At 35.7% G+C, this 20352-nt stretch overlaps 1 protein-coding gene across 16 annotated transcripts in view; it reads left to right on the top strand.

Moving 5' to 3' along the window:
- MYCBP2 (MYC binding protein 2) overlaps positions 1-20352 on the top strand; it is a 269957-nt gene that overhangs the window by 7638 nt on the left and 241967 nt on the right. For all 16 annotated transcript variants that reach the window (XM_082365884.1, XM_082365890.1, XM_082365877.1 and 13 more), the window contains exon 2: positions 19428-19503. In XM_082365884.1, the coding sequence (XP_082222010.1) occupies positions 19428-19503 (76 nt within the window). The remainder of the gene's footprint in view (positions 1-19427; positions 19504-20352) is intronic.

Raw genomic sequence — 20352 nt, 5'->3', positions numbered from 1 at the left:
AAAGCAGGGTAAATGATTCATTTTCTCCCCTCATTAGCCCATTTGGTATAATAGTCCAGCAGTGGTATGGTGGTTGCTCTAGTTCATCACCCATGTCCCTCCGTTCAGTTACAAGTTCCCCTAGCCATTGAGAATATTGGCAGCTAAAACTGATTGCAACTGGGTCTCTCCAGGCATTGCTGTGAGCCAACAGACCTGCTTCCCTCAAAGGCTTGCGTTTTCTTCAGGATCAGCCTGCATCCAATGCCTATTCTGTATGGGGGTGTGAATGCCTGGCCCTTTTTCCCTAAGGTAGGACAACTTTGAAGATCCATCGCAACTCCAGAGCTCCCCATGGATTGGCTGAGGCCTTCCTGTGACTGCATTTCAATTCAACTCCTTCCTCTGTTTAGTCTCACTTCCTTCACTCTCCCACAGGTGTTGATTTGGAGGGCATTCCCCAGTACTTTGGTTGTGCACCTCTTCATTTCAGAGTCTTTTTTCTTCCAAGACAGCTGTGGTGCCAGCAGTGGTCTGAGGAAGTAGTCTTCAGAATGGAATTTTGGAGCTAGATTATCTGCCGGCTGGCTAGCAGGAAGAACCCCGCTGCTGGTTGTAGGTGGAGCACTGATACTGATAACCCTTTGCATGCACTGTAGCTGTGCACCTGCTAAAACTTTCACTGGTGGCGAATTGGAATGGCATTCCTGTAGAAGAGCAAGTATTTGTGGGTACAGTGTCTTAGGCTTTTGAGACATTTAGGGAAGTTATTAATTATACGGACGGTGTAGTCAGATGGCTGTTTGGTGAGTGACATAGATTGGAGAAAGACAATGAAAGGCTGAAGGTAGTTGGGGGCAAAATGAGAAAGTTAGGTAATTTCTTTCTTTGGTATCATGTAAAGAAACTCATCTTCTGCAGTAGGAGGAAAGAAAAAGCTAAGGATTAGGCCCAAGATTTAATTTCAAGGGTAACAGAGCTCCAGGGCAGGTTGATTTCTCAGCAAGTCTGCTAAGCCAGCGTGTCTGTGCTCTGGTTAGGAAGGAATGAGACCCTAGCTTTTAAGATGGGACATCTGAGTTGATGCACTGGAAAACCTTGAAACCCCAAATTCCTCTGAACCCTCTGAGCCTACAGAAGTGACCTTCTTCTCCTGGCTAGAAGGTAGTTACTTGAAGATTATGCTGCCCCTGCTACTCCCATCTATTCTCCTCTCCCCTGCTGTCTATCACCAAACCAGTAACTAACTAGAGTTAAGTCACAACAAAGCCTACTGGGAGGTGCTGGGTCTGCTGAGGGAGGAGAGGGACTGCGGTGCACGTGCACGCACGCACGCACACACAGATTGATTCCCAAACTGCACTGAGGCACCCCCAAACACCCCAGCAGACACACAAGAATACCATGGGATATTTCAGAATTTTAAAGGAAACACAGAAACGTCTGTCACAAACTACTAACTTGATGTAGTTCACGGTTCTTACATTAGATCCTGTTGCACTCCTTTTGATGATGTCATATCTTTTTAAAGTTGAATTTTTGGTTGTTGCTGTGATACAACAAAGCACTGCACAAAAATCAGTGTGGAACAGAAGAGGAGGGTGACATGTTTAATCTGCACAAGTTTGAGAAGTTGTGCAGTACTCAGAATGTGCAGTGTCCTATTATTAAGTAATTGTAGTTATTTAAGATGAAATATTTTTCTTTAAGTTTATGTGTATTATTTTTTCAAATGGCTACTAAGTTGCTAGAATGTAAATTCTTAATTATTTGGATCTCATTACATAATAAGCTCTACTGTTTGGTATTCCATTTGGCCTAGAAGGGTTATGGAAAAATTACTGATGATGGCTATGCAAGGGCCCAGTAATGGATTTATGTTCGTCAGTGCTGATCTAGCAACTGAACTGATGAATGTCCAGCCTGACAGTAGCAGAGACTAACTTTCCTTCAAGGATACCAACCAGTCCTTGTGCCTTGGAAAGGACCGTGATTCATTTTGACTGGATTTGATGCATATTCTGTGTATGAGTTTCCCTTTGCAACTTGCCGGGGCTCAACCAGTGCCCATATTTGAGGGCTTATAGAGTGATCCATCAGCACAGGGTGCCACATAACATCGTTTCAGAGTAAGGGACCCACTTTATAGCAAATGAATCCCACAGATCCATTTGCCCTATTGTGCACCATAGCTGCCCAGAAGCTGCTGACCTGATAGATAGTAAGACAGTCTTTTGATGGCACAACTGATGATGAGCATAAGGTCCTATCCTTCAGTGTTCCTAGTAGGAAGAACATGTGGAAATTGGGATGCCTCCACTTAGCATCACTGTCAGTGATCCACTGGGGACTTTATGCTTCCCATCTCTGTAGCTCTGAGCACTGGGGGTTAAAAGGTCCTGGTTCTCTGAAGGGAAACATTTTCAACAGAGACACTGTAAGAGTCCTGTTATACTTTAAGACACTGCTACTGGTGGGATTTGGTGCTGCTTTTCCAAGATAAGGAGTCACCATTTTGACAGGGCTAATGTACCTGATCATCTGAAGGAGGTAGGGCTGCCGTTACGCAATGGAGCATGGAGTTTGGCACACAGGTGATCTACTGGGTGTCTATTGGTACTTTCTTTTCCAACTTTAATGGTAAATGGACATGAGAAAGGCCTGATGGCCACCTCACAGGATCAGCCAACTGGGCCAGCAGAAATTCTAGCCGAAGATGAAGGGAATCCAGAATGACTAGCAGAGAAGAGGTTGTGACTGTACGTTTTGGCCTTGAAACCATCTGAAACCAGTGGTGGAGGCTGTAGTTTGTCCTACTTTACTTCCTCTGGAAAGTTTCTCCAGGAAATGAGACTAACCAGAATTCTGCAGGAATACTGTCCAGAATTTATTTGAAGCAAGTGAATGCTAGTAGTATAATAGGTGACCTGTAGTGAATGCTGTGGGTTAATTTTAACTGTTTTATAGATTCTCTGGGATGTTCTGTATAATCATATCATCATTCTTCCTGATCTCCAGATACCCTTGTGCTCCCCCAACCTTTATTCCAATGACAAGAACCTTTCTACTTCTGTTCAGTGTTGAATAGAAGTGGTGAAAGTTGCATCCTGCCTTGTTCCTAATGTGAGGGAGAAACAATGACAAATTAGTCTCTCTGTCTTTCACTATTAGCTGTAGATGTTTTGATGGCCTTTGCCAATTTGAGGAAGTTCTTTACTATTCCTATTTTGCTTATGGTTTTTATCATAAATGTGTATTGAATTTTGTCAAATGCTTTTTCTGCATTTATCAATATGATCATATATTAAGAGAATAAAAGGAAAAATTAAATTAATTAATTTTGAATGGTAAGTCAACCTTGCATTCCTGGGATAAAACCTCGTATGTGATGTATTGTTGACTTTGATTTGCTTTTGTTTGTTAAGAATTTTGGGGTTTATATTCACGAAGGATATTGGTCTATAATCTCTTTTTTTGGTAATGTCTTTGTCAGGTTTTGGTATTACAGTTATCCTTGTTTCATAATACGAGTTGGTTAGTAATCTCTTCTTTATTTTTAAAAAGTTTGCATGAGATCGGTCTTATTTCTTCTTGAATATTTGACAGAGCTCACTGGGGGTACCATCTGGTCCTAGAATTTTCTTTGGGAGAGGCTTTTGACAGATTCATTTTCTTTAATAGATACAGGGATATTCAGATTTTTTTGTTATTTCTCATGTGAATTTCGGTAACTTTTTTTTTTTTTTTTGAGAAATTTGTCCTTTCATTTAAATTGTTGAAATTTTTGGCATAAAGTTGTTCATAGCATTCTTTTTATTATCCTCTAATGTCTTTGGGGGTCTGTGGGGATAATCCTTTTTTCATTCTTCATGTTTGTGTTTTCTCTTTTTTCCTTGATTAGCTGGAAGTTTGTCATTTTTGTTTTAAGTTCAAAGAATCAACTTTTGGCATTATTGATTTTCTCTAATATTGGTTTATTTTCTATTTCATTGACTTTCCTCTTATTATAATTTACTTCTTTTTTACTTTGCTGTTTTTCCTTTTTAGTTTTTTAAGATGGAATCTTAGGTCATTGATTTTAGATTTTTCTTGTCTTCTAATGTATTTAAAGTGATGGATTTTCCTCTAAGCACTTCTTTAGTTGCATCCCACAAATTTTGATATTCAGTATATTCTTTGTCATTCAGCTTAAAATATTGTCTAATTTTCTTTGTAATTTCATCTTTGATTCGTGCCTTGCTTAGAATTATTTTATTTAACCCTCATATATTTGATTTTTTTATGTATATTATTGTTATTACTTTCCAATGGACATTTTATGTAATTTCAGTCTTTTAAAATTTATTGAGATATGCATTATCTCCCAGGATATGGTCTACCTTCGTGATTAGACCATGTGCACTTGAAAAGAATATGTGTTCTGCCATTTTTGCATGCAGAGTTCTATTAATGTTGTATAGTTAAAGTTGGTTGATAGTGTTGTTCGGCTCTTTTATGTCTACACTCATTTTTTGTCTAGTTCTATTAGTTGCTGAAAAGGGGTATTAAAAATATCCCATTGTAACTGTGGATTTGTCTTTGTCCCTGTAATTTTGTCAGTTTTAGCTTCATATATTTGGGGCTTTGCTATTATGTACATGTATTTGTATAACTGTTAAAACCTCCTGATAAATTATTCTTTTATTTCATTATGATACATGTTTCTTTATCTCCAGTAATACTCTTTGTCTTGAACTTACTTTATCTGATATTAAAATAGCCTGTTCAGACTTCTTAGGCTTACTATTTGCCTGGTAAATTTTTTTCTGTCCATTTACTTTTGATCTATCTATGTTTTTATATTTAAAGTTTCTCTCCTTTGGGCAGTACACATAGGATTTTGCTTTTTTTTTTTTTTTTTTTTAATCCATTCTGTCAATCTCTGCCTCTTATTTGGAGAGTTTAGACCATTAATATTTAATGTAATTAATTATTGATATGGTTGACTTTAGGTCTACCATTTTATTGTCTTCTGTTTCCCTCTTTGTTTTTCATTCCTCTTTTACTCCTTTTCTACCTTCTTTTAGATTATTCTTTAGTATTCCATTTTAATGTAGCTATTGGACTTTTTGGCTATATCTTTTTGTATTAATTTTTAATGCCCTAGGGATTACAATATAGATACCTACCCTTTCACAACCTACTTAGAGTTACTATTGTACTGCTTCACTGAAAATAGAGAAACCTTACAAACATACTGATGCTTTTTTTTCCCCTCTGCTACATCCCACTCCCCTCTTTATGTTACAGTTCTTTTATATGTTATGGCTGCACACTTTGAAAACCTCACTATGCAATATTATAATTTTTGCTGTCAACAGTCATACATATTTTAAAGAAATTAAAGGAAAAAAGTGTTTTATGTTTACCGATATATTTATTATTTCTGTTATTCTTCCTTCATTCCTGAAGATGCTACATTTCCTTTCAGTTTAAAGGACTTACTTTAGCATTTCTTGTAAAGTAGTCTACTGCGGATAAACTCTCTTTTTTTCCCTTCATCTGAGAATGTCTTTATTTTGCTTTCATTTTTAAAGGATATTTTAGGGGAACATAGAATTCTGAGTAAAAGCTTATTTCCTTTTAGCATTTTCATGATGTTGTTCCACTGTCTTTTCACCATTATGATTTCTGATGACAAACCTTTGGTAATTCAAATTTTATTTCCCTTTATGTAGTATGTCATTTTTCTTTATCTGCTTTCAAGCATTTTTTTGTTTTTGTTTTTCAGCAGTTAAATTTGATGTATCTAGTCTTTATTTTCTTTGAGTTTCTCCTCTTTGGAAAATGCTCAGCTTCTTGAATCTGTAAATTTGTCTTTTACCAAATTTGGGATGCTTTCTGCCATTGTTTCTTAAAATATTCTGCTCTAGTTTCTTTTTTCCTGCTAAGATTCCAATGACAAAACTTTTGAGATTGTCCCACAAGTCTCTGACTATTTTTTCTATTGTCAATTTTTTTCCTCTTTGTTCTTCAGATTGGATAATTTTTATTGATCCATCTTCGAGCTCACAGACTCTTTTCTCTCTCATCTTCATTCATTTATTGAGCCGATCCAGGTGAATTTTATTTCACATACTGCATTGTTCGGTTTTTAAATTTACATTTGGCTCATTTTTAAAATAATTTCTCTTTGTCTTCTGAGAATTTTTTCCTGTTAAGTTCAACTGTGTTTGCCTTTACTTCATGGAGCATATTTATAATAGTTGCTTTAAAGGTATTGTTGGATATTTATAACATGTGGATCATCTCAGGGTTGGCATCTGTTAATTGTTTCTTCCCTTGAAATTTATCACATTTTCTTTTTGCATTGCAAACATTTTGGATTGTATCTTGGACACTGTGAGTGTTTGTTTTGAAAACTCTGGGTCTTACATAATTCTCTGGAGTGTTGACCTTTGTTGTTGTTTCTTTTAGCCGACTATCAACCCGTTTAGCTTCAGATTGCAAATTTGGTCTTGCCTTTTGTGGGTGGTGGTTTTTAATTCTCAGAGACTTTGCTATGTTGGTATGGGTTTGTCTCATACCTGCGCAGCTCCAGAGCAAGCCTAAGACTTACGTGGGCTTATAGGCAGGATTAGAGAATCATTTCTCCGATCTTTCTCCCTTCCAGGATTTTCTCCACATTCTCCAGCATGCAGGAGCCCCTTTCCCCAATTCCTGTGGCCAGAAAGATAGGGTTTCTCTTGGAGTTTTAACTTCTGTGTTGCTGCTCTCTGTATGCAGTGATTGCTTCCTGGCCTTAGAGCAAAGCTGTTAGAGAAAGGAGAAGAAAATAGCCGAGCTGGGAAGCTCACTATCCTGTGGGTCATTTTTCCAAGTTTGACTCTCCTCCACAATATGCTTTTGTTTCCTTTTCAGAGTCCTCAAATAATTTTTTTCTTTCTTTCTTTTTTTTTTTTTTTTTTTTGTATTTTGCCCAAAGTTTATAGTTGTAAACAGTGTGAAAGATAGACTGTATTTGGTTTATGCCACCATACTGGAACCAAAATTTCTCCTCTGGTTGCTTTTAAGATTTTTCTCTTTATTTTTGATTTTTAGCAATTTGACCATGCTCTTCCTAAATATGTTTTTTCTTAGTGTGTGTTTATCATGTGTTTGGTGTTCATTGAACTCCTTAGATATGTGTAATATAATTTTTGTTTAATTTCACACATTATGCCTTTACTTCCTCCAATATTATTTCAAACCTAGTCTCTCTCATTTCTTTCTGGGAATCCACTTATACACACATGAGGCTGCTTGATGTTGTCCCATGTTTGAAGGGTCAGCAAACTTGTTCTGTAACGGGCCAGATAGTAAATACTTTAGGCTTTGCAGGCTCTCTAGTCTCCCTTGCGATTATCGCAACTCTGTTGTTACAGCTTGAAAGCAGCCATAGGTAATATTTAAACAAGTGAGCATGACTGTGTTCCAGTATAATTGTATTTACAAAAATAGGTGGCGGGCTAGATTTGGACTGCAGGCCATAGTTTGCTGACTCCTGAGGTGTAGGCAATAATAGTTGCCGGAGCTGCGTTGTGAATATAGAGGTAAAATCAAAGAAGCGTAAAACATAGATATTGGCAATAACTAAAATGTGGGGGAACTGGACGAATGAGAATAAGGGTGTAGGAGAAGAGACTGAAAGATATGTTAGGACTGGATTACAGTGTTCCTGTATTGCTTTATTTGAGGACAGAAGTGATAGAGTTAAACTCTCAATTTATAAAAATGTCTGAAGCAGTGCTGTAAGGGATGAAAAGACATAGATCCCCAAAGCAGGGGTTCCTTTAAAGAAGCAATTGCAGTAGTTCTGACAAGTGATAATAAAACCTGAGAGAAGGCAATGGGAATAGATGAAATAGAACAGATTTGAGAGACATTTTGGTGTTAGAAGGATGATGAAAGAATGACAGGTATAGCAAGTGACTAGATGTCAAATACAGAAATAATAATGCCTTTCCTCTAGGTATTAAGGGAGGGAGGAAGAACTAGTTTCTCAGGAGGCCAGTTTTGACACCTTTGTCTCTACATTTTCTTTGTTGGTTATTTCAGTCAGTCCTGTGATTTCAGTAATTACCTAATTGTTTTGGACTTCCTGGTCTGTGGTTTGTAGCTAAAACCTTTCTCTTGGCCTCTAGACCTGTGTTTTGAAAAGTCTCCTGTTAGGAGTCTCTCAATCCTGTCTCAAATACATTATATACAATATATTCAGAGGCTACTCATGAGCATACTATCGCTTACATACTGACTCTTTTCCTATAGGTCAGCTAAACAGAAGTCTGAGACATCATCTTGAAGTTGGCATTAAGAGATGATAATGACCTAACACTCACTCACCCCCACCTCCTTTTTTCAGAAGGCTGAGAAAGGTCACATTCAGTGGGAAAGTGAATTGAGGTTAGATGGAGAAGGGAGTACAGCATTTAGAAATTAGTGTTTAGAGGGAAAGAAGGAAGATGGTAGCTTGAGGAAGGGGACACAGAATTAATCTGTCTTTTGGATAAGAGACACTGTAGCAGATGTTCTTAGTGTCCTAGCCATATTTCTTTGGCTTTCATCTCTATATTGTCTACTTACATTTATGAATTTCTGCCTGAGAACTTTCTTACTGGCCATAGAGACATGCTTGGCCTGTGTGCAGGGCAAGCCAGAAATGCCAGGGAGTTAATGCTGTCAGAAAGGCTTTCAGCCACTGATGGATGGGGATGTGGTGGATAAATACCTCGTTTTCACATCTCTCCTTTGGGATAACTGAGCCGTGTTCTATACCATCCATTAGAGTTCTCCAGTAGGATCACACTCTGGTTGCCCATCAGGGTAACTGGCTTAATAATACACTCTTTCTTGACTGCCTTCCCTTCCCTATTTCACTTCTGATTTCCCCTATCAGTGTTTTTCCTGGATCACCTCTCAAACAACTACTTGTACTTGAATCCTTAAATCATGTCTGCTTTTGGGGAAACCCAAACCACAGTAGGCACTTTAGCATGGTAATGAAAAGAAATAAAATTTGTTTAGCACTTATTAATAGTAAGTATAACTGTAAGTGCCTCATAATCTAATGGGATAAGTACTCTTTTCATCCTGTTTTACAGATGAGCTGACTGAGGCACAGAGCAGTTGATTAACTTTCCCAAGATCACAGAGCTAATAAATGACAGAGCCTGCATTTGAACCTATGCCGTATGTCTCTAAATTCTGTCCTCGTAAGCTGGTAGGCTAAGGGAGAAGAGCAGGAATAATGAGCAAAAAAGAGAGTGTGAGGACAATTAATGGAGTAAGGCCCTCGTAGAGATTATTTTGAGGTGGGTGATAGGAAAGTAAAGGAAGTAGTACATTCTAAATGACGTCCCTTTCAGCAATTAAGTAGAGGGTTAGATTATGTGCTCTGAGCTAAATGGGTAGTGGTGGGATTTTGAAGTGGCTTGAAAGGTGGTAGATTTTCATGGTGGATGTACCTTTATTGCCAGAGAACATAATTGGCTCTAAACCAGCATTCTGATGATGCTTGTGAACTCTCAGTAGCTATTATTAAGGTTGTTATAGCTTATTGAAAACAATGTAAGTTACCAATATAGAAATAAATATAAATTATGAACAGATGACTCTCATGAGAAGTAATATATGTGCTAAAAATTTAAGCGACAGGAAAAGGAAGAAAAAGGAGCTAATAAAGAAGACTGAGAAAGAATCATCATCAAGGGAGATGGAACACTAAAATAGAGATTCTTCTAGAAGCTGAGGGTGGGGAGTATTTAAAGAAGTAGACTGTTTGATAGTACTCATATGTAGAAGAATATAAAGGATGAAGACTGCAGGTAAGGAATTCAATAGGCAACAAGAAAGTTTGTGATGTTGAGAAGTCTCATACACTTGTAGGAGCTTGATTGTAGGGGATTGAAAAAGTTTGAGACAGTTGTTCCTCAAGAAGTTTAGTGATGAAGAGGGCAGAGGGATAGAGAATCATTTAAACTCTTTTTTTAAATTGAAGGAGGCCAGTAGGCCTCTAGGGTTAGAAGCCATAGAAGACAGAGATTAAAGAGTGAACAAAGAAAGGATGTAAGTGGTTGAGCAAAATCCCAAGGATGGTGAATGAGATGGGGTCCAGTGTATGGTAGGAAGGGTATACTTGGATACGGTATGTGCTGTCTCTCTTGGGATGGAGGGACTTGAAGGAGGAGATTTAAGTTTTGGAAGAGGTCTCAGGGGCATATTTTCACCCTTTTCATCTTTCTCTCTGAATTCTAGTAATTTTTTCTGATCTCTTCAAATTCTCTCTTCACCGTGTCTAATGCTGTAAACTCACCTACTGAGTCTTTAGTTGCAGTTATATTTTTCATGTCTAGAAGTGGGATTTGATTATTTTTCAGATGTGCTATATTCCCCATACCCTGCAGATGTTTTAAAGCTAGTCTTTTTTTTTTTTTCTGTAAAGTTGGTAAGCATAGTTGTGTCTGAAAAATTTATCTGGAGTCTGTTTGTCCTTCTGTTTTCTTTTTCTGCTAGTTTTCACTCATGGTGCCTTGTATCTTTGTGTGCCTGGTTGTTTGACTGCTAACTCTCATTACCCTTCTGGTGGCTCTCTTAGTCCTAGGATAAATGGACTGTCTTCAGAAAGTTTTATAGTTGCTCCATGGCTTGAGTTTTGCTTGGCCACCTAGGCTCTGTGTGCCTAGATTATAAATCTGCATGAGGCATGGTCTAATAAAGTCATAACTTTCCAGAGTCTTTTCCTCCCCTCACTCTCTACTCCCAGTCTCTCCCCCACTCTCTTTTTCTTATGCTGCTCTGCCCACTGCCAAGGTAACTTTATTTATAGTCCTTACCACTCCCACACCCTCCCATTCCTATCCCCAACCTAAAGACTTCCAAATAAAATGAAGGGACTGAAGATATATAGGAAATTGTTTGCCTCTCTCTCCTACATCAACTTGAACTGTTAAAATCTCTGTTTTTATTACTAATTATCAGCCTAGGTTAAGTAAATAAAAGTTTTCTACTTAGTAATCAGACTACTATCCCTCCCTAATTTATTCAGTGTTGCATGAACACAGTGAGAGTATCATTACATTAATTACACAGGAGAAATGTCTGGCTTCTATAGAAAAACTTCAGTTTATATATGGTGTTTTATAAATTAGTTGATTTTTTAAAATTGGTCTTCTATTTACTGACCTTGATAATTTATTTATTAATTCTTTATTTGTGGATTATTTTGCATTTCCTATAAATATGGTTATGTTGTCTACAAATAAAAATGCTTTACTTTTTCCTTTTCAACCATTATGACTTTTATTTCTTTTGCTTGACTTACTGACTTCCTGTGCAGTATTAAGTAGAAGTGGTGACAGTGTAAGTTCTTGTGTTTTTTCCCATTCTTAGTGGAAGTATTTAATTTTTCATCATTGAGTATAATTAAGTATAATGTTAGCTGTAGGGTTTTTGTTGATAATCTTAATTAGATTAAGTAGCTTCTCTTCTTTTCCTACTTAATGCGGCATTTCATCACAAATGATTGTTGAGTTTTATAAAATAACGTTTCTGCTTCTGTTGAAATAATAATATTTTTCTGCTTATTCCTCTTATTCAGAATAAGGGGAAACATTTAAAAAATGAATTTTGCATTTTATTTATTATCCTTTTTATATGTTGATGGACATTGAAATTATTTTTAGGTCAATGGCTTTTTTTCCCTCATAATTTTTGTACTGAGATATGAAATTCACATACTGTAAAATAGACCTTTTCAAAGTATATCATTCAATAATTTTTAATATATTCACAACTTTGTGTAACCAGAACATTTTTATTCACCCCCAAAGTAAATCCCGTATCCTCTTGTAGTCACTCTCCGTCTCCTTTCCGTCAGCCCCTGGCAACCAGTAATCAGCTTCCTGTTTCTGTGGATTTGCCTATCTGGACAGTCATATAAATGGAATCATACCATCTGTGATCTTTTGTGGACTTTGCTTCTTTCACTTAGCATAATGTTTTCAAGGTTTATCCATATTGTAGCATGTGTCTACTGCATTCTTTTTTATGGCTGAATAATATTCTGTTATATGGATGTGCCACACTTTGTTTAATCCATTCATCAGTTCATGAACATTTGGGTTGTTTCTACTTTTTGCCTACGTAGTATTTTTGTTTCTATGTTCATGGGAGATATTGGCCTGAAATTTTTTTATTTTGAAATATCCTTTTCAGACTTTGGTATCAGAATTATGCTAACCTCACAAAATGGGTTGGGAAATGTTTCTTCTTTTTATATTCTCTGGAAGAGTTAGTCTAAGACTGATATTGTTTGAAAGACTGTACCAGTGAATTCTTTAAGTGTTTGAAGGAATTCTCTGGTAAAGCCATCTGAGTCTAGAGGGTTTTTTTTTGTGGGAAGGTTTTGACTAGGAATTCAATTTCTTTAACAGATATGACTACTCAGATATTGTGTTTTTTCCTTGTTTAGTGTCGAGAAGTTATATTTTTACAAGGAATTTGTCCTTTTATTTAAATTGTGAAATTTATGGGCAGTGTCTGTAATTGTCCCCTTTCTAATTTATTTCTCATATGGGTAACTTGTGGTTTTATTTTTTCCTGACCAATCTTTCTAGAGGTTTATTAGATTTATTAATCTTTTCAGAGAATCCGTTTTGACTCCTTGATTTCCTCTATTGAATGTCTGCTTTCTGTTTCATTGATATCTGCTCTTATTTTTATTTCTCTCCTTCTACTTTCTTTTTTTATTTTTAATATTTATTTATTTATTTGGCTGTGCCAGGTCTTAGTTGCGGCATGCGGGATCCTTAGTTGTGGCATGCAGGATCTTTAGTTGCAACATGTGGACTCTTCAGTTGCAGCATGCAAACTCTTTGTTGGGGCATGTGGGATCTAGTTCCCTGACCAGGGGTCGAACCTGGGCCCCCTGCATTGGGAGCACGGAGTCTTAGCCACTGGACCATCAGGGAAGTCCCATCTCCTTCTACATTCTTTACACTGAATTTGCTCTCTTCTTTCTAGCTTAAGTTGTAAGCCTACCATTTACTTTCAAGCTTTCCTTTTTCACTGTATGCATTTGTATGTGGAAAGCTATATATTTCCCCAAAGTTCTGCTTCAGCGACATGCCACAAGTTTTGATGTCATATTTAATTTTTATTCCATTGAAAATATTTTCTAATTTCCATTGTAAGTCTCTATTGTAGCTCTTTGACACATAGGTTATTTAGAAATCTGTTTTTTTTGATTTTCAAACATTTGAGAATTTCTTAGTTTTCTTTCTGTTGTTGGTTTATAGTTTAATTTTGCTGTGATCATTGTCCTTGGAAATATGTTGAGACTTGGTCTGTTGTCCAGCATATTATCTATTTTGGTAAATATTCTATCTGTCTTAAAAAAGAATGTGTATTCTGCAGTTGTTGGATGTGGCTTTCTATGTATGTCAGTTAGATCAAGTTGATTAGTCATGTTTTTACATTTTCCTGCATCCATGCTGTTTTGTCCTCTACTTGTTATATCAGTTAGATAGAAGTATGTTAAAATCTGATTTTTTTGACTGTGGATTTGTCTTTTCTTTTTTTACTTCTGTCAGTTTTGCTTTATATATGTTGAAGCTATGTTGTTATTACATGCATTCGCATTTAGGATTTTTGTGTCTTCCTATTGAATTGACCCTTTCAGCATTATGAAATGTTCTGCTCATCTCTAATAACACTTCTAGCCTTAAAAATTACTTTGTCAAATATTAATATAGCCACACCAGCTTTTTTTGGGAGGCCAGTGAGTGTGTACAAGATACATCTTCTGCAATCCTTTTACTTTTAGTCTGTGTCCTTTCATTTAAAATTTTGACATAGCAATTTTTAAAGGAAGACCTTTCTTTGGTATTTCTTGTAGTGTTGGTATATTGACAAGGAATTGTGTCTACTTTTGTGGATCTAAAATTATCTCTATTTTTGTCTTCATTTAAAAAAAATTTTTTTTTGATGTGGACAATTTTTAAAGTCTTTATTGAATTTATTACAATATTGCTTCTGTTTTTATATTTTGGTTTTTTGGCCACGAGGCATGTGGGATCTTAGCTCCCCGACCAGGGATCAAACCCTCACCCCCTGCACTGGAAGGCAAAGTCTTAACCACTGGACCGCCAGGGAAGGCCCTGTCTTCATTTTTAAAGGATATATTTCATAGATATATAATTCTAGGTTGCTAATACTCCCTATTCTCCACCCCTCAGCACTTTCAACACAAAGAATGGAAGCTGTCAATCTTATTGTTTCTTCAAATGTATCTTTTTTTCTCTGGCTGCTTTTAAAATTTCTTTCTATCCCTTGTTTCAGCAATTTGACTGTGCCAAGCATTTGGTTTGCCTAGGTGTGGTTTTCTTTGCATTTTCCTGCTTGAGAGTTCCCTGAATTTCTTGAATCTCTGGGTTGACTTCTTTCCTTACTTTTGTAAAATTATCATCAATTATTTCCTCACCTGTTGCTTTTGTTCCGTTCTCATTTTCTCTCTCTTTCTGAGATTACAATTACATGAATATGAGATGATTTGACTGTGTCCTACAGGTTTCATACTCTCTTTTTTGTTTGTCACATTATTTTCTCTGTGGTGGAGTTTGGATATTTTTTCTTGGCCTGTCTGCAAGTCAGTGAATTCTGTTTTCCTCTGGTCTATTCTGCTCTTAGAGTCTTCTGACAAGTTCTTAATTTCAGATATTGATTTTTCTGTTCTGGGAAATACACTTGGCTTTTTAAAAAATTTTTTTTGTTGAAAATTACCTCATTTCATCCATTTTGTTCAACTTTGCATCTATGTCACGTCCTTGCCTCCTAATGTCAGTGTCTGGGTTATCTTGAGTCTGCCTGATTGTCTGGTTTTCTCTTGATTATCTATCACATTATTTTGCTTCTTTGGATGTCTCTTAATATGTTTATTTTATGCCTAACATTATGTGTAAAAGAACAGTTAATTTATTTCAGATGATATTTTCTTCCAGAAAGGTTTGTTCTTTATTGTGTTAGACAGATAGCGTGAGGTGTTGGCTACCTCAGTCCAAATCAGAGATAAAGTCGATTCCTCCATCTACCGAGATTCTGTCTTCTAAAACTGGGCAACTATGGGAAATCGACCCTGCCCTTTTTGCCCAGCCTCCCTATCTTTCTTCAGTGCTCCATCACTAAGCAGATGTACTATTAGATGTCCTGGCCACATATTCGGAGCTTTTCTAGATTCCAGTCTGTCATTCCAGCCCATGCAGACATCTATAAAGCACCCGAGTTTTTGGTTTCCTTTAGTGAGCTCAATCCTCACTTGTACCCAAACTCTGCAAATGCCCTCATGCAAGAAAATGCCAGTGATCTCAGCTCACCTTGGAAGTGCTCTTCCATCTCTGGATTTTTACTTCATCCAGTCCTTAGTTGCTTCCAGACCTTTCTATATTAGTCTAGTTTTTGAAGGAAAAACAATGGCTTGCTCCCATCTGGTATCTTACTTTAGTAAAATAACAGTGAAAGTCAGGAGTTTATCTTTGCAGAAAGAAAGGCAGATAATTTTAAGGGTTCTTATTGATATAAGCATAGTGATATTCTGAATATTTTTATTTGTGTTACATACTAATATTTTTTTCCTTCTGATATGAGCCTGTTTATCAAAATATACTCTAGGCCAAGGGTCGACAAACTATGGTCCACAGACCAAATCTGACTCAGTTCCTTTTTTTGTATGGCCTGTGAACTAAGAATGGTTCTTACATTTTTAAAATACATGCATATGTACATACATAAATAGCTATATAAATAAATGAAAGGAGAAAAATATTTTGTGACACATGAAAATTATATGAAATTCAAATTTCAATATCCAGAAATTACAATCGGATTGTAATACAACCACATTCATCTGTTTTTGTGTTGTCTATGGCTGCTTTCATGCTAACAGATGAGTAGTTGCAACAGAGATCTTATGGCTTACAAAGTATAAAATATCTATTATCTGTCCCTTTACAGAAAAAAAATTTGCCTATTCCTGTCTTAGATCATAGACTCAGGAATTTTTCATTTCTCATTTCTAAGAGAAATTGAACAAAAGACTGAAACCCTCTTATTCCGTAAGTTCTTTGAATTTTGAGTTATTTAAATACTAGCATTTTAGAGTTGGAAGGAACCTCAGAGATAATCTCCTTTATCTCTATTTTGCAAATGAAGAAACAGATTTAGAGTCAGAGAAGTTTTAAATTAAATTATGGCTAATTTTTGTTTTGTTAGAAAATAGACTCAGTAATAAGCTGATAGAGAAACTAATGATCTATATCACAGAACAACTTGCAAAATTCATTTGTTCTTATTGCAGAAATATTTGGTTTTACTAAACAGTGGTAGCTATTAAGAGAATTTCTTCTTTGGAATTTTTAAAGTAAATATTTTAAAATAAATATTTAGAGCATGTTAATAACCTTTGCCTTTCATTACCACCCAAAATTCTTTCAAATCTCTTGGGTATGAGGTTTTTTTTTTATGAGAAGACTAAAAATCTTATAGGACCAATTCCAGACATTCTTCATTAAGCTCCTATTGATTTAGGATTTAAAGTCCTAAATCATCAGAAATTCCACGGTGAAATGTTAATGTGTAAGACTTGTTTCTAGAGTTTTTCTTTTATCTCTCCATCCTCAGATACCATGAAAAGTTTATTTAAGCTTACTTCTGAAATGCAGTCATATAGTGGGATGTTATATTACTAAAAAATAGCATTTTTATTTTCTAATGTTGAATACAGATTTTCTACATATAATTTTTAGCTTATTACTAGCTCTTTTGGATAGCTCTCTACTTCTAAAACAAGCCAAATCAACAAAAAACACAGTAAAATCAATTTGTGGGGGTTTGGGGAAAGCTGATTTTTCAGCTGATCTGTATGCAGGATTTGGTGGGTCCAGATTCGTTAAAATTGTGCCAAATTAAATTAATTTTAATTAAATTTTAATTAAACTAATTAAATGCCAAATGCATAAAAAGAAATATTTTAGGAATATGTATAAAGTCATTTGAAATTTAAGAAGGTCTGTTAAACAAAACAGACAAAAGTATTGGTACATGCTTTGGAAAATTTAAGTCCGTGATAAGTAGGCTTCAGGAAATTCATCTTAATTTATATTTATGTATTCTGTTTCTCTGAAGATTGGTTTTGAATGAACCTTCATGCTTTTCTAAATTGTATAGAAAGGGCTAACCTTTTAGCATTTACATATTCCTTTTGCTCAAATAACTGATTTCACTTAAGTAAACTTTAGTATAAAGGGAAGTTGGTGTCCTAAACCAAAATACTCATTGCTTTTCATCAACTTGTTTATTCACCTGATATTTCTTGAACATCCATGTTGTGTCAGGCACTGATGCAGGTGCTGAAAGGGAAAATGTTGAAATAAATATTTTTTGCTCATAGTTGAATAGATTGTGTGAGGAGGTATATCTGTTCATGTGTAGCATTTGATACTATTACTCTCTTTCTCTTTTCTTTTGTAGCATGCTATCTTGGGGAAATCCCATCTACATACATGATTTTCATTACCTCCTTTGCACCAAAATCTGATTAAAATACTCCCATGGATAATTCCTTAATGGACATTTCTGGCTGGATATCCTTTAAATGTATTGATGTATCTATGGGTCCATCCTTGGCCCTCTGCTTATTTTCCTCTCTAAGTAAGGCTGGTAACTATAGCTCTGAACTTCCTTTTCTCCCTGTCCTCTCTCCTTCCTCCCGTTTTCTCTGTCTCTCAAAGTACTGTTGAGTACTTTGTTTCAGATACTTTTCTGAGCACAGAGGCTGGAGCAGTGAACAAGAACGATATGGCCTCTGCACTCTTGGAGCTTACAGCTTGGTGAGAGTGATGCATTAAACAAGTAATTCCAAACACACAGTTGTAGGTTACACAATGAGACACAAGTATAAGATGAGATGAGAACGGATATTAGGGAAACTAGCCTAGTCTGGGACACTCCTGAGTAAGTGACACTTATACTGGCACCTCAAAGATGAATAGGGGTTAGCAAGAGATGTGGGATAGAATTCCAGGAAGAGGGAGAAAAAGCCCCTAAGAGAAAGCCACTAAGGAGCTCATTAGCAGGTTCAAACAACTGAACGAATAGTCCTTGTGGCTGGAATGTGATGAACAAGTGGGAGAAGGATGCAAAAACGAGGTGGGAGAGACTGGTGGAGGTCAGATCTTGGTAGAGGATCTTTTAAACCACGTCAGTGCTTTTGGTCTTTATCTAAGAGAATTGAGAATATATTAATAGAGTTTGTAGTGGGAGACTTACCTATTCATTTGTTCTTTTAAAAAGTTGACTTGAGTGCTTATATGAAAAATGGATTGAAGGGGGCAGACATGGATGTGCAGAAATGAAGCTTTTTTATGAAGCTTTCACAGTGGTCCAGGCAGGAGGTAGGGGTTACTTACATTGTTAGCATATCAGCAGTAGAGGTGATGTAGATAGATTCAAGAACTGTTTATGAGATATAGTTGATAAGATTTTGTGATTATTTCAGTTTAAAGTATGAAGCTGAAGGTAGTGTCTAGAGTCTCTCCCTTCTCCTCCTCCTCATCTCCTTCCCTTTTCCTCTTCTTCTTCCTCCTCCTCTTCACCTTTTGTCTTTGTTATAGCAGTAGCATCCTTTTGCTGGATCATTAAACTTTGCTTTTCATTCAGGTCTCTGAGCTCCTGAGGAAAAGAACTGTCCTTTTCATCTTATGTTTTTAGTACCTAGCAGTGTGCACTTCAGCAGGGTAGATGTAAAAAAATATTAAATGAGATGAAAATATATTTTCCTCAATTTGGGTTTCTTCCATTAATTCTTATTCTTTGCCACATTAAAGATTTCTTTTCTCAAAGTCATTCAGGGGCTTCTTTTGCTTAAAGAATAATTTGGTCTTAGGGCTGTGATGTTATGAAAAACTGGCTGCTGGATATGAGAAGTGTATGAGTTGGGGTTTTCCTGTAGTAATTTAGTAAAAATGGACTCCTGACCCTTTTTGCACTGTAGCCCTCACTACTACAAAGAGCAGATTTTTCTGGGAAGGGAACATAACTGGTATTTATTAGCAACCCCACTGTTGAATAAAGTTTTAAAAATTTCATTTGATGCCTTTTTACAATTTTTAAATTTTATAAAAGTATTTGCAGAATTCACATTTAAAAAATAATTTAATGTGTATTTCTTAGCTATCCAGTATTTTGCTGTCATGTCAATAGCTATATTGTATGTTAGTATCTTATATGTACATCTAGAATATATTGTTTCATAGAAAGTTTATTCAAGAATTATTCATCTATTTTGGAAGTACCTATTTTTAATAGCTTTATATGTTCTAAAATATGAACTTCCATAATTCTTTTATTCTACTTTTTTTTTTTTTTTTTTACATTTTTAGGAATAAGAAAATTTTAAATAAGAAGAAGTTGAAAAGAAAACAGAAGAGCAAATCAAAAGTGAAGACAAGAAGCAAGGTAAAACTGTTAGCAATTTATAGGAAATAAGGACTTTTTTATTAATTTGAATAAAAATGCCAAAATTAAAAAGGTAATTTTAATTTTGGTAAGAGGTACAAACTACTATGTATAAAATAAGCTGCAAGGATAATATAGTGCAATACAGGGAATATAGCCAATATTTTATAATAACTATAAATGGAACATAACCTTTAAAAATTGTGAATCACTGTTGTACACCTGAAACTTGTATAATATTGTACATCAACTATATCTCAATAAAAAAAATAAGGTATGAGTATAATTAGCAAACCATTTTATTTCTGTGTGCTAAAGTAATTTTTAAAAACCCCTTATTATTTGGTCACACTGTTTAGTTTCATCTTTTTGGCATTTTTTTGACCAGCAACCTGGAAGTTATTATCTGGGTGCTGAAAATTATTTATTATTTATTCTTGTTTTCTTTTATCAGTTCTTTGGGGGAAGATATCCATTTCTCTTCTCTTTTTTCACTCTGACTACATGTACTGGAAACTGAGTAAAATTGGCTTGTGAGTTGGGACTTAGATTTGGGTTTGTCTCATACCTATGCATACATTATGAATTAGAGAGTATTCTAATTAGTGCGTCTATAGACTTTTGACTGTTCGGAGCTTCTTTAGACTGTTGGTGGCTGTACAAAAAAAAAGGCAATAGAGAATATTTGAATTAGGTGGTACCTTAGAGATCAAGGATCTGTTCTTCTACCCAATGCAGATATCTTCTCTATAAAATCCATCTAGGTTTTTCTTAAACATTTTCAGGGACCAGATACCGCTTTTTGTAAAAGAATCTCTTTTCTAATGAACAGTAGTAAGAAGCTTAGAC

The sequence above is a fragment of the Balaenoptera borealis genome, assembly GCF_965194805.1.
Source record: "Balaenoptera borealis genome assembly, chromosome: 18".
Taxonomy (NCBI): Eukaryota; Metazoa; Chordata; class Mammalia; order Artiodactyla; family Balaenopteridae; genus Balaenoptera; species Balaenoptera borealis.
This window is presented reverse-complemented; position numbering and strand designations above follow the sequence as displayed.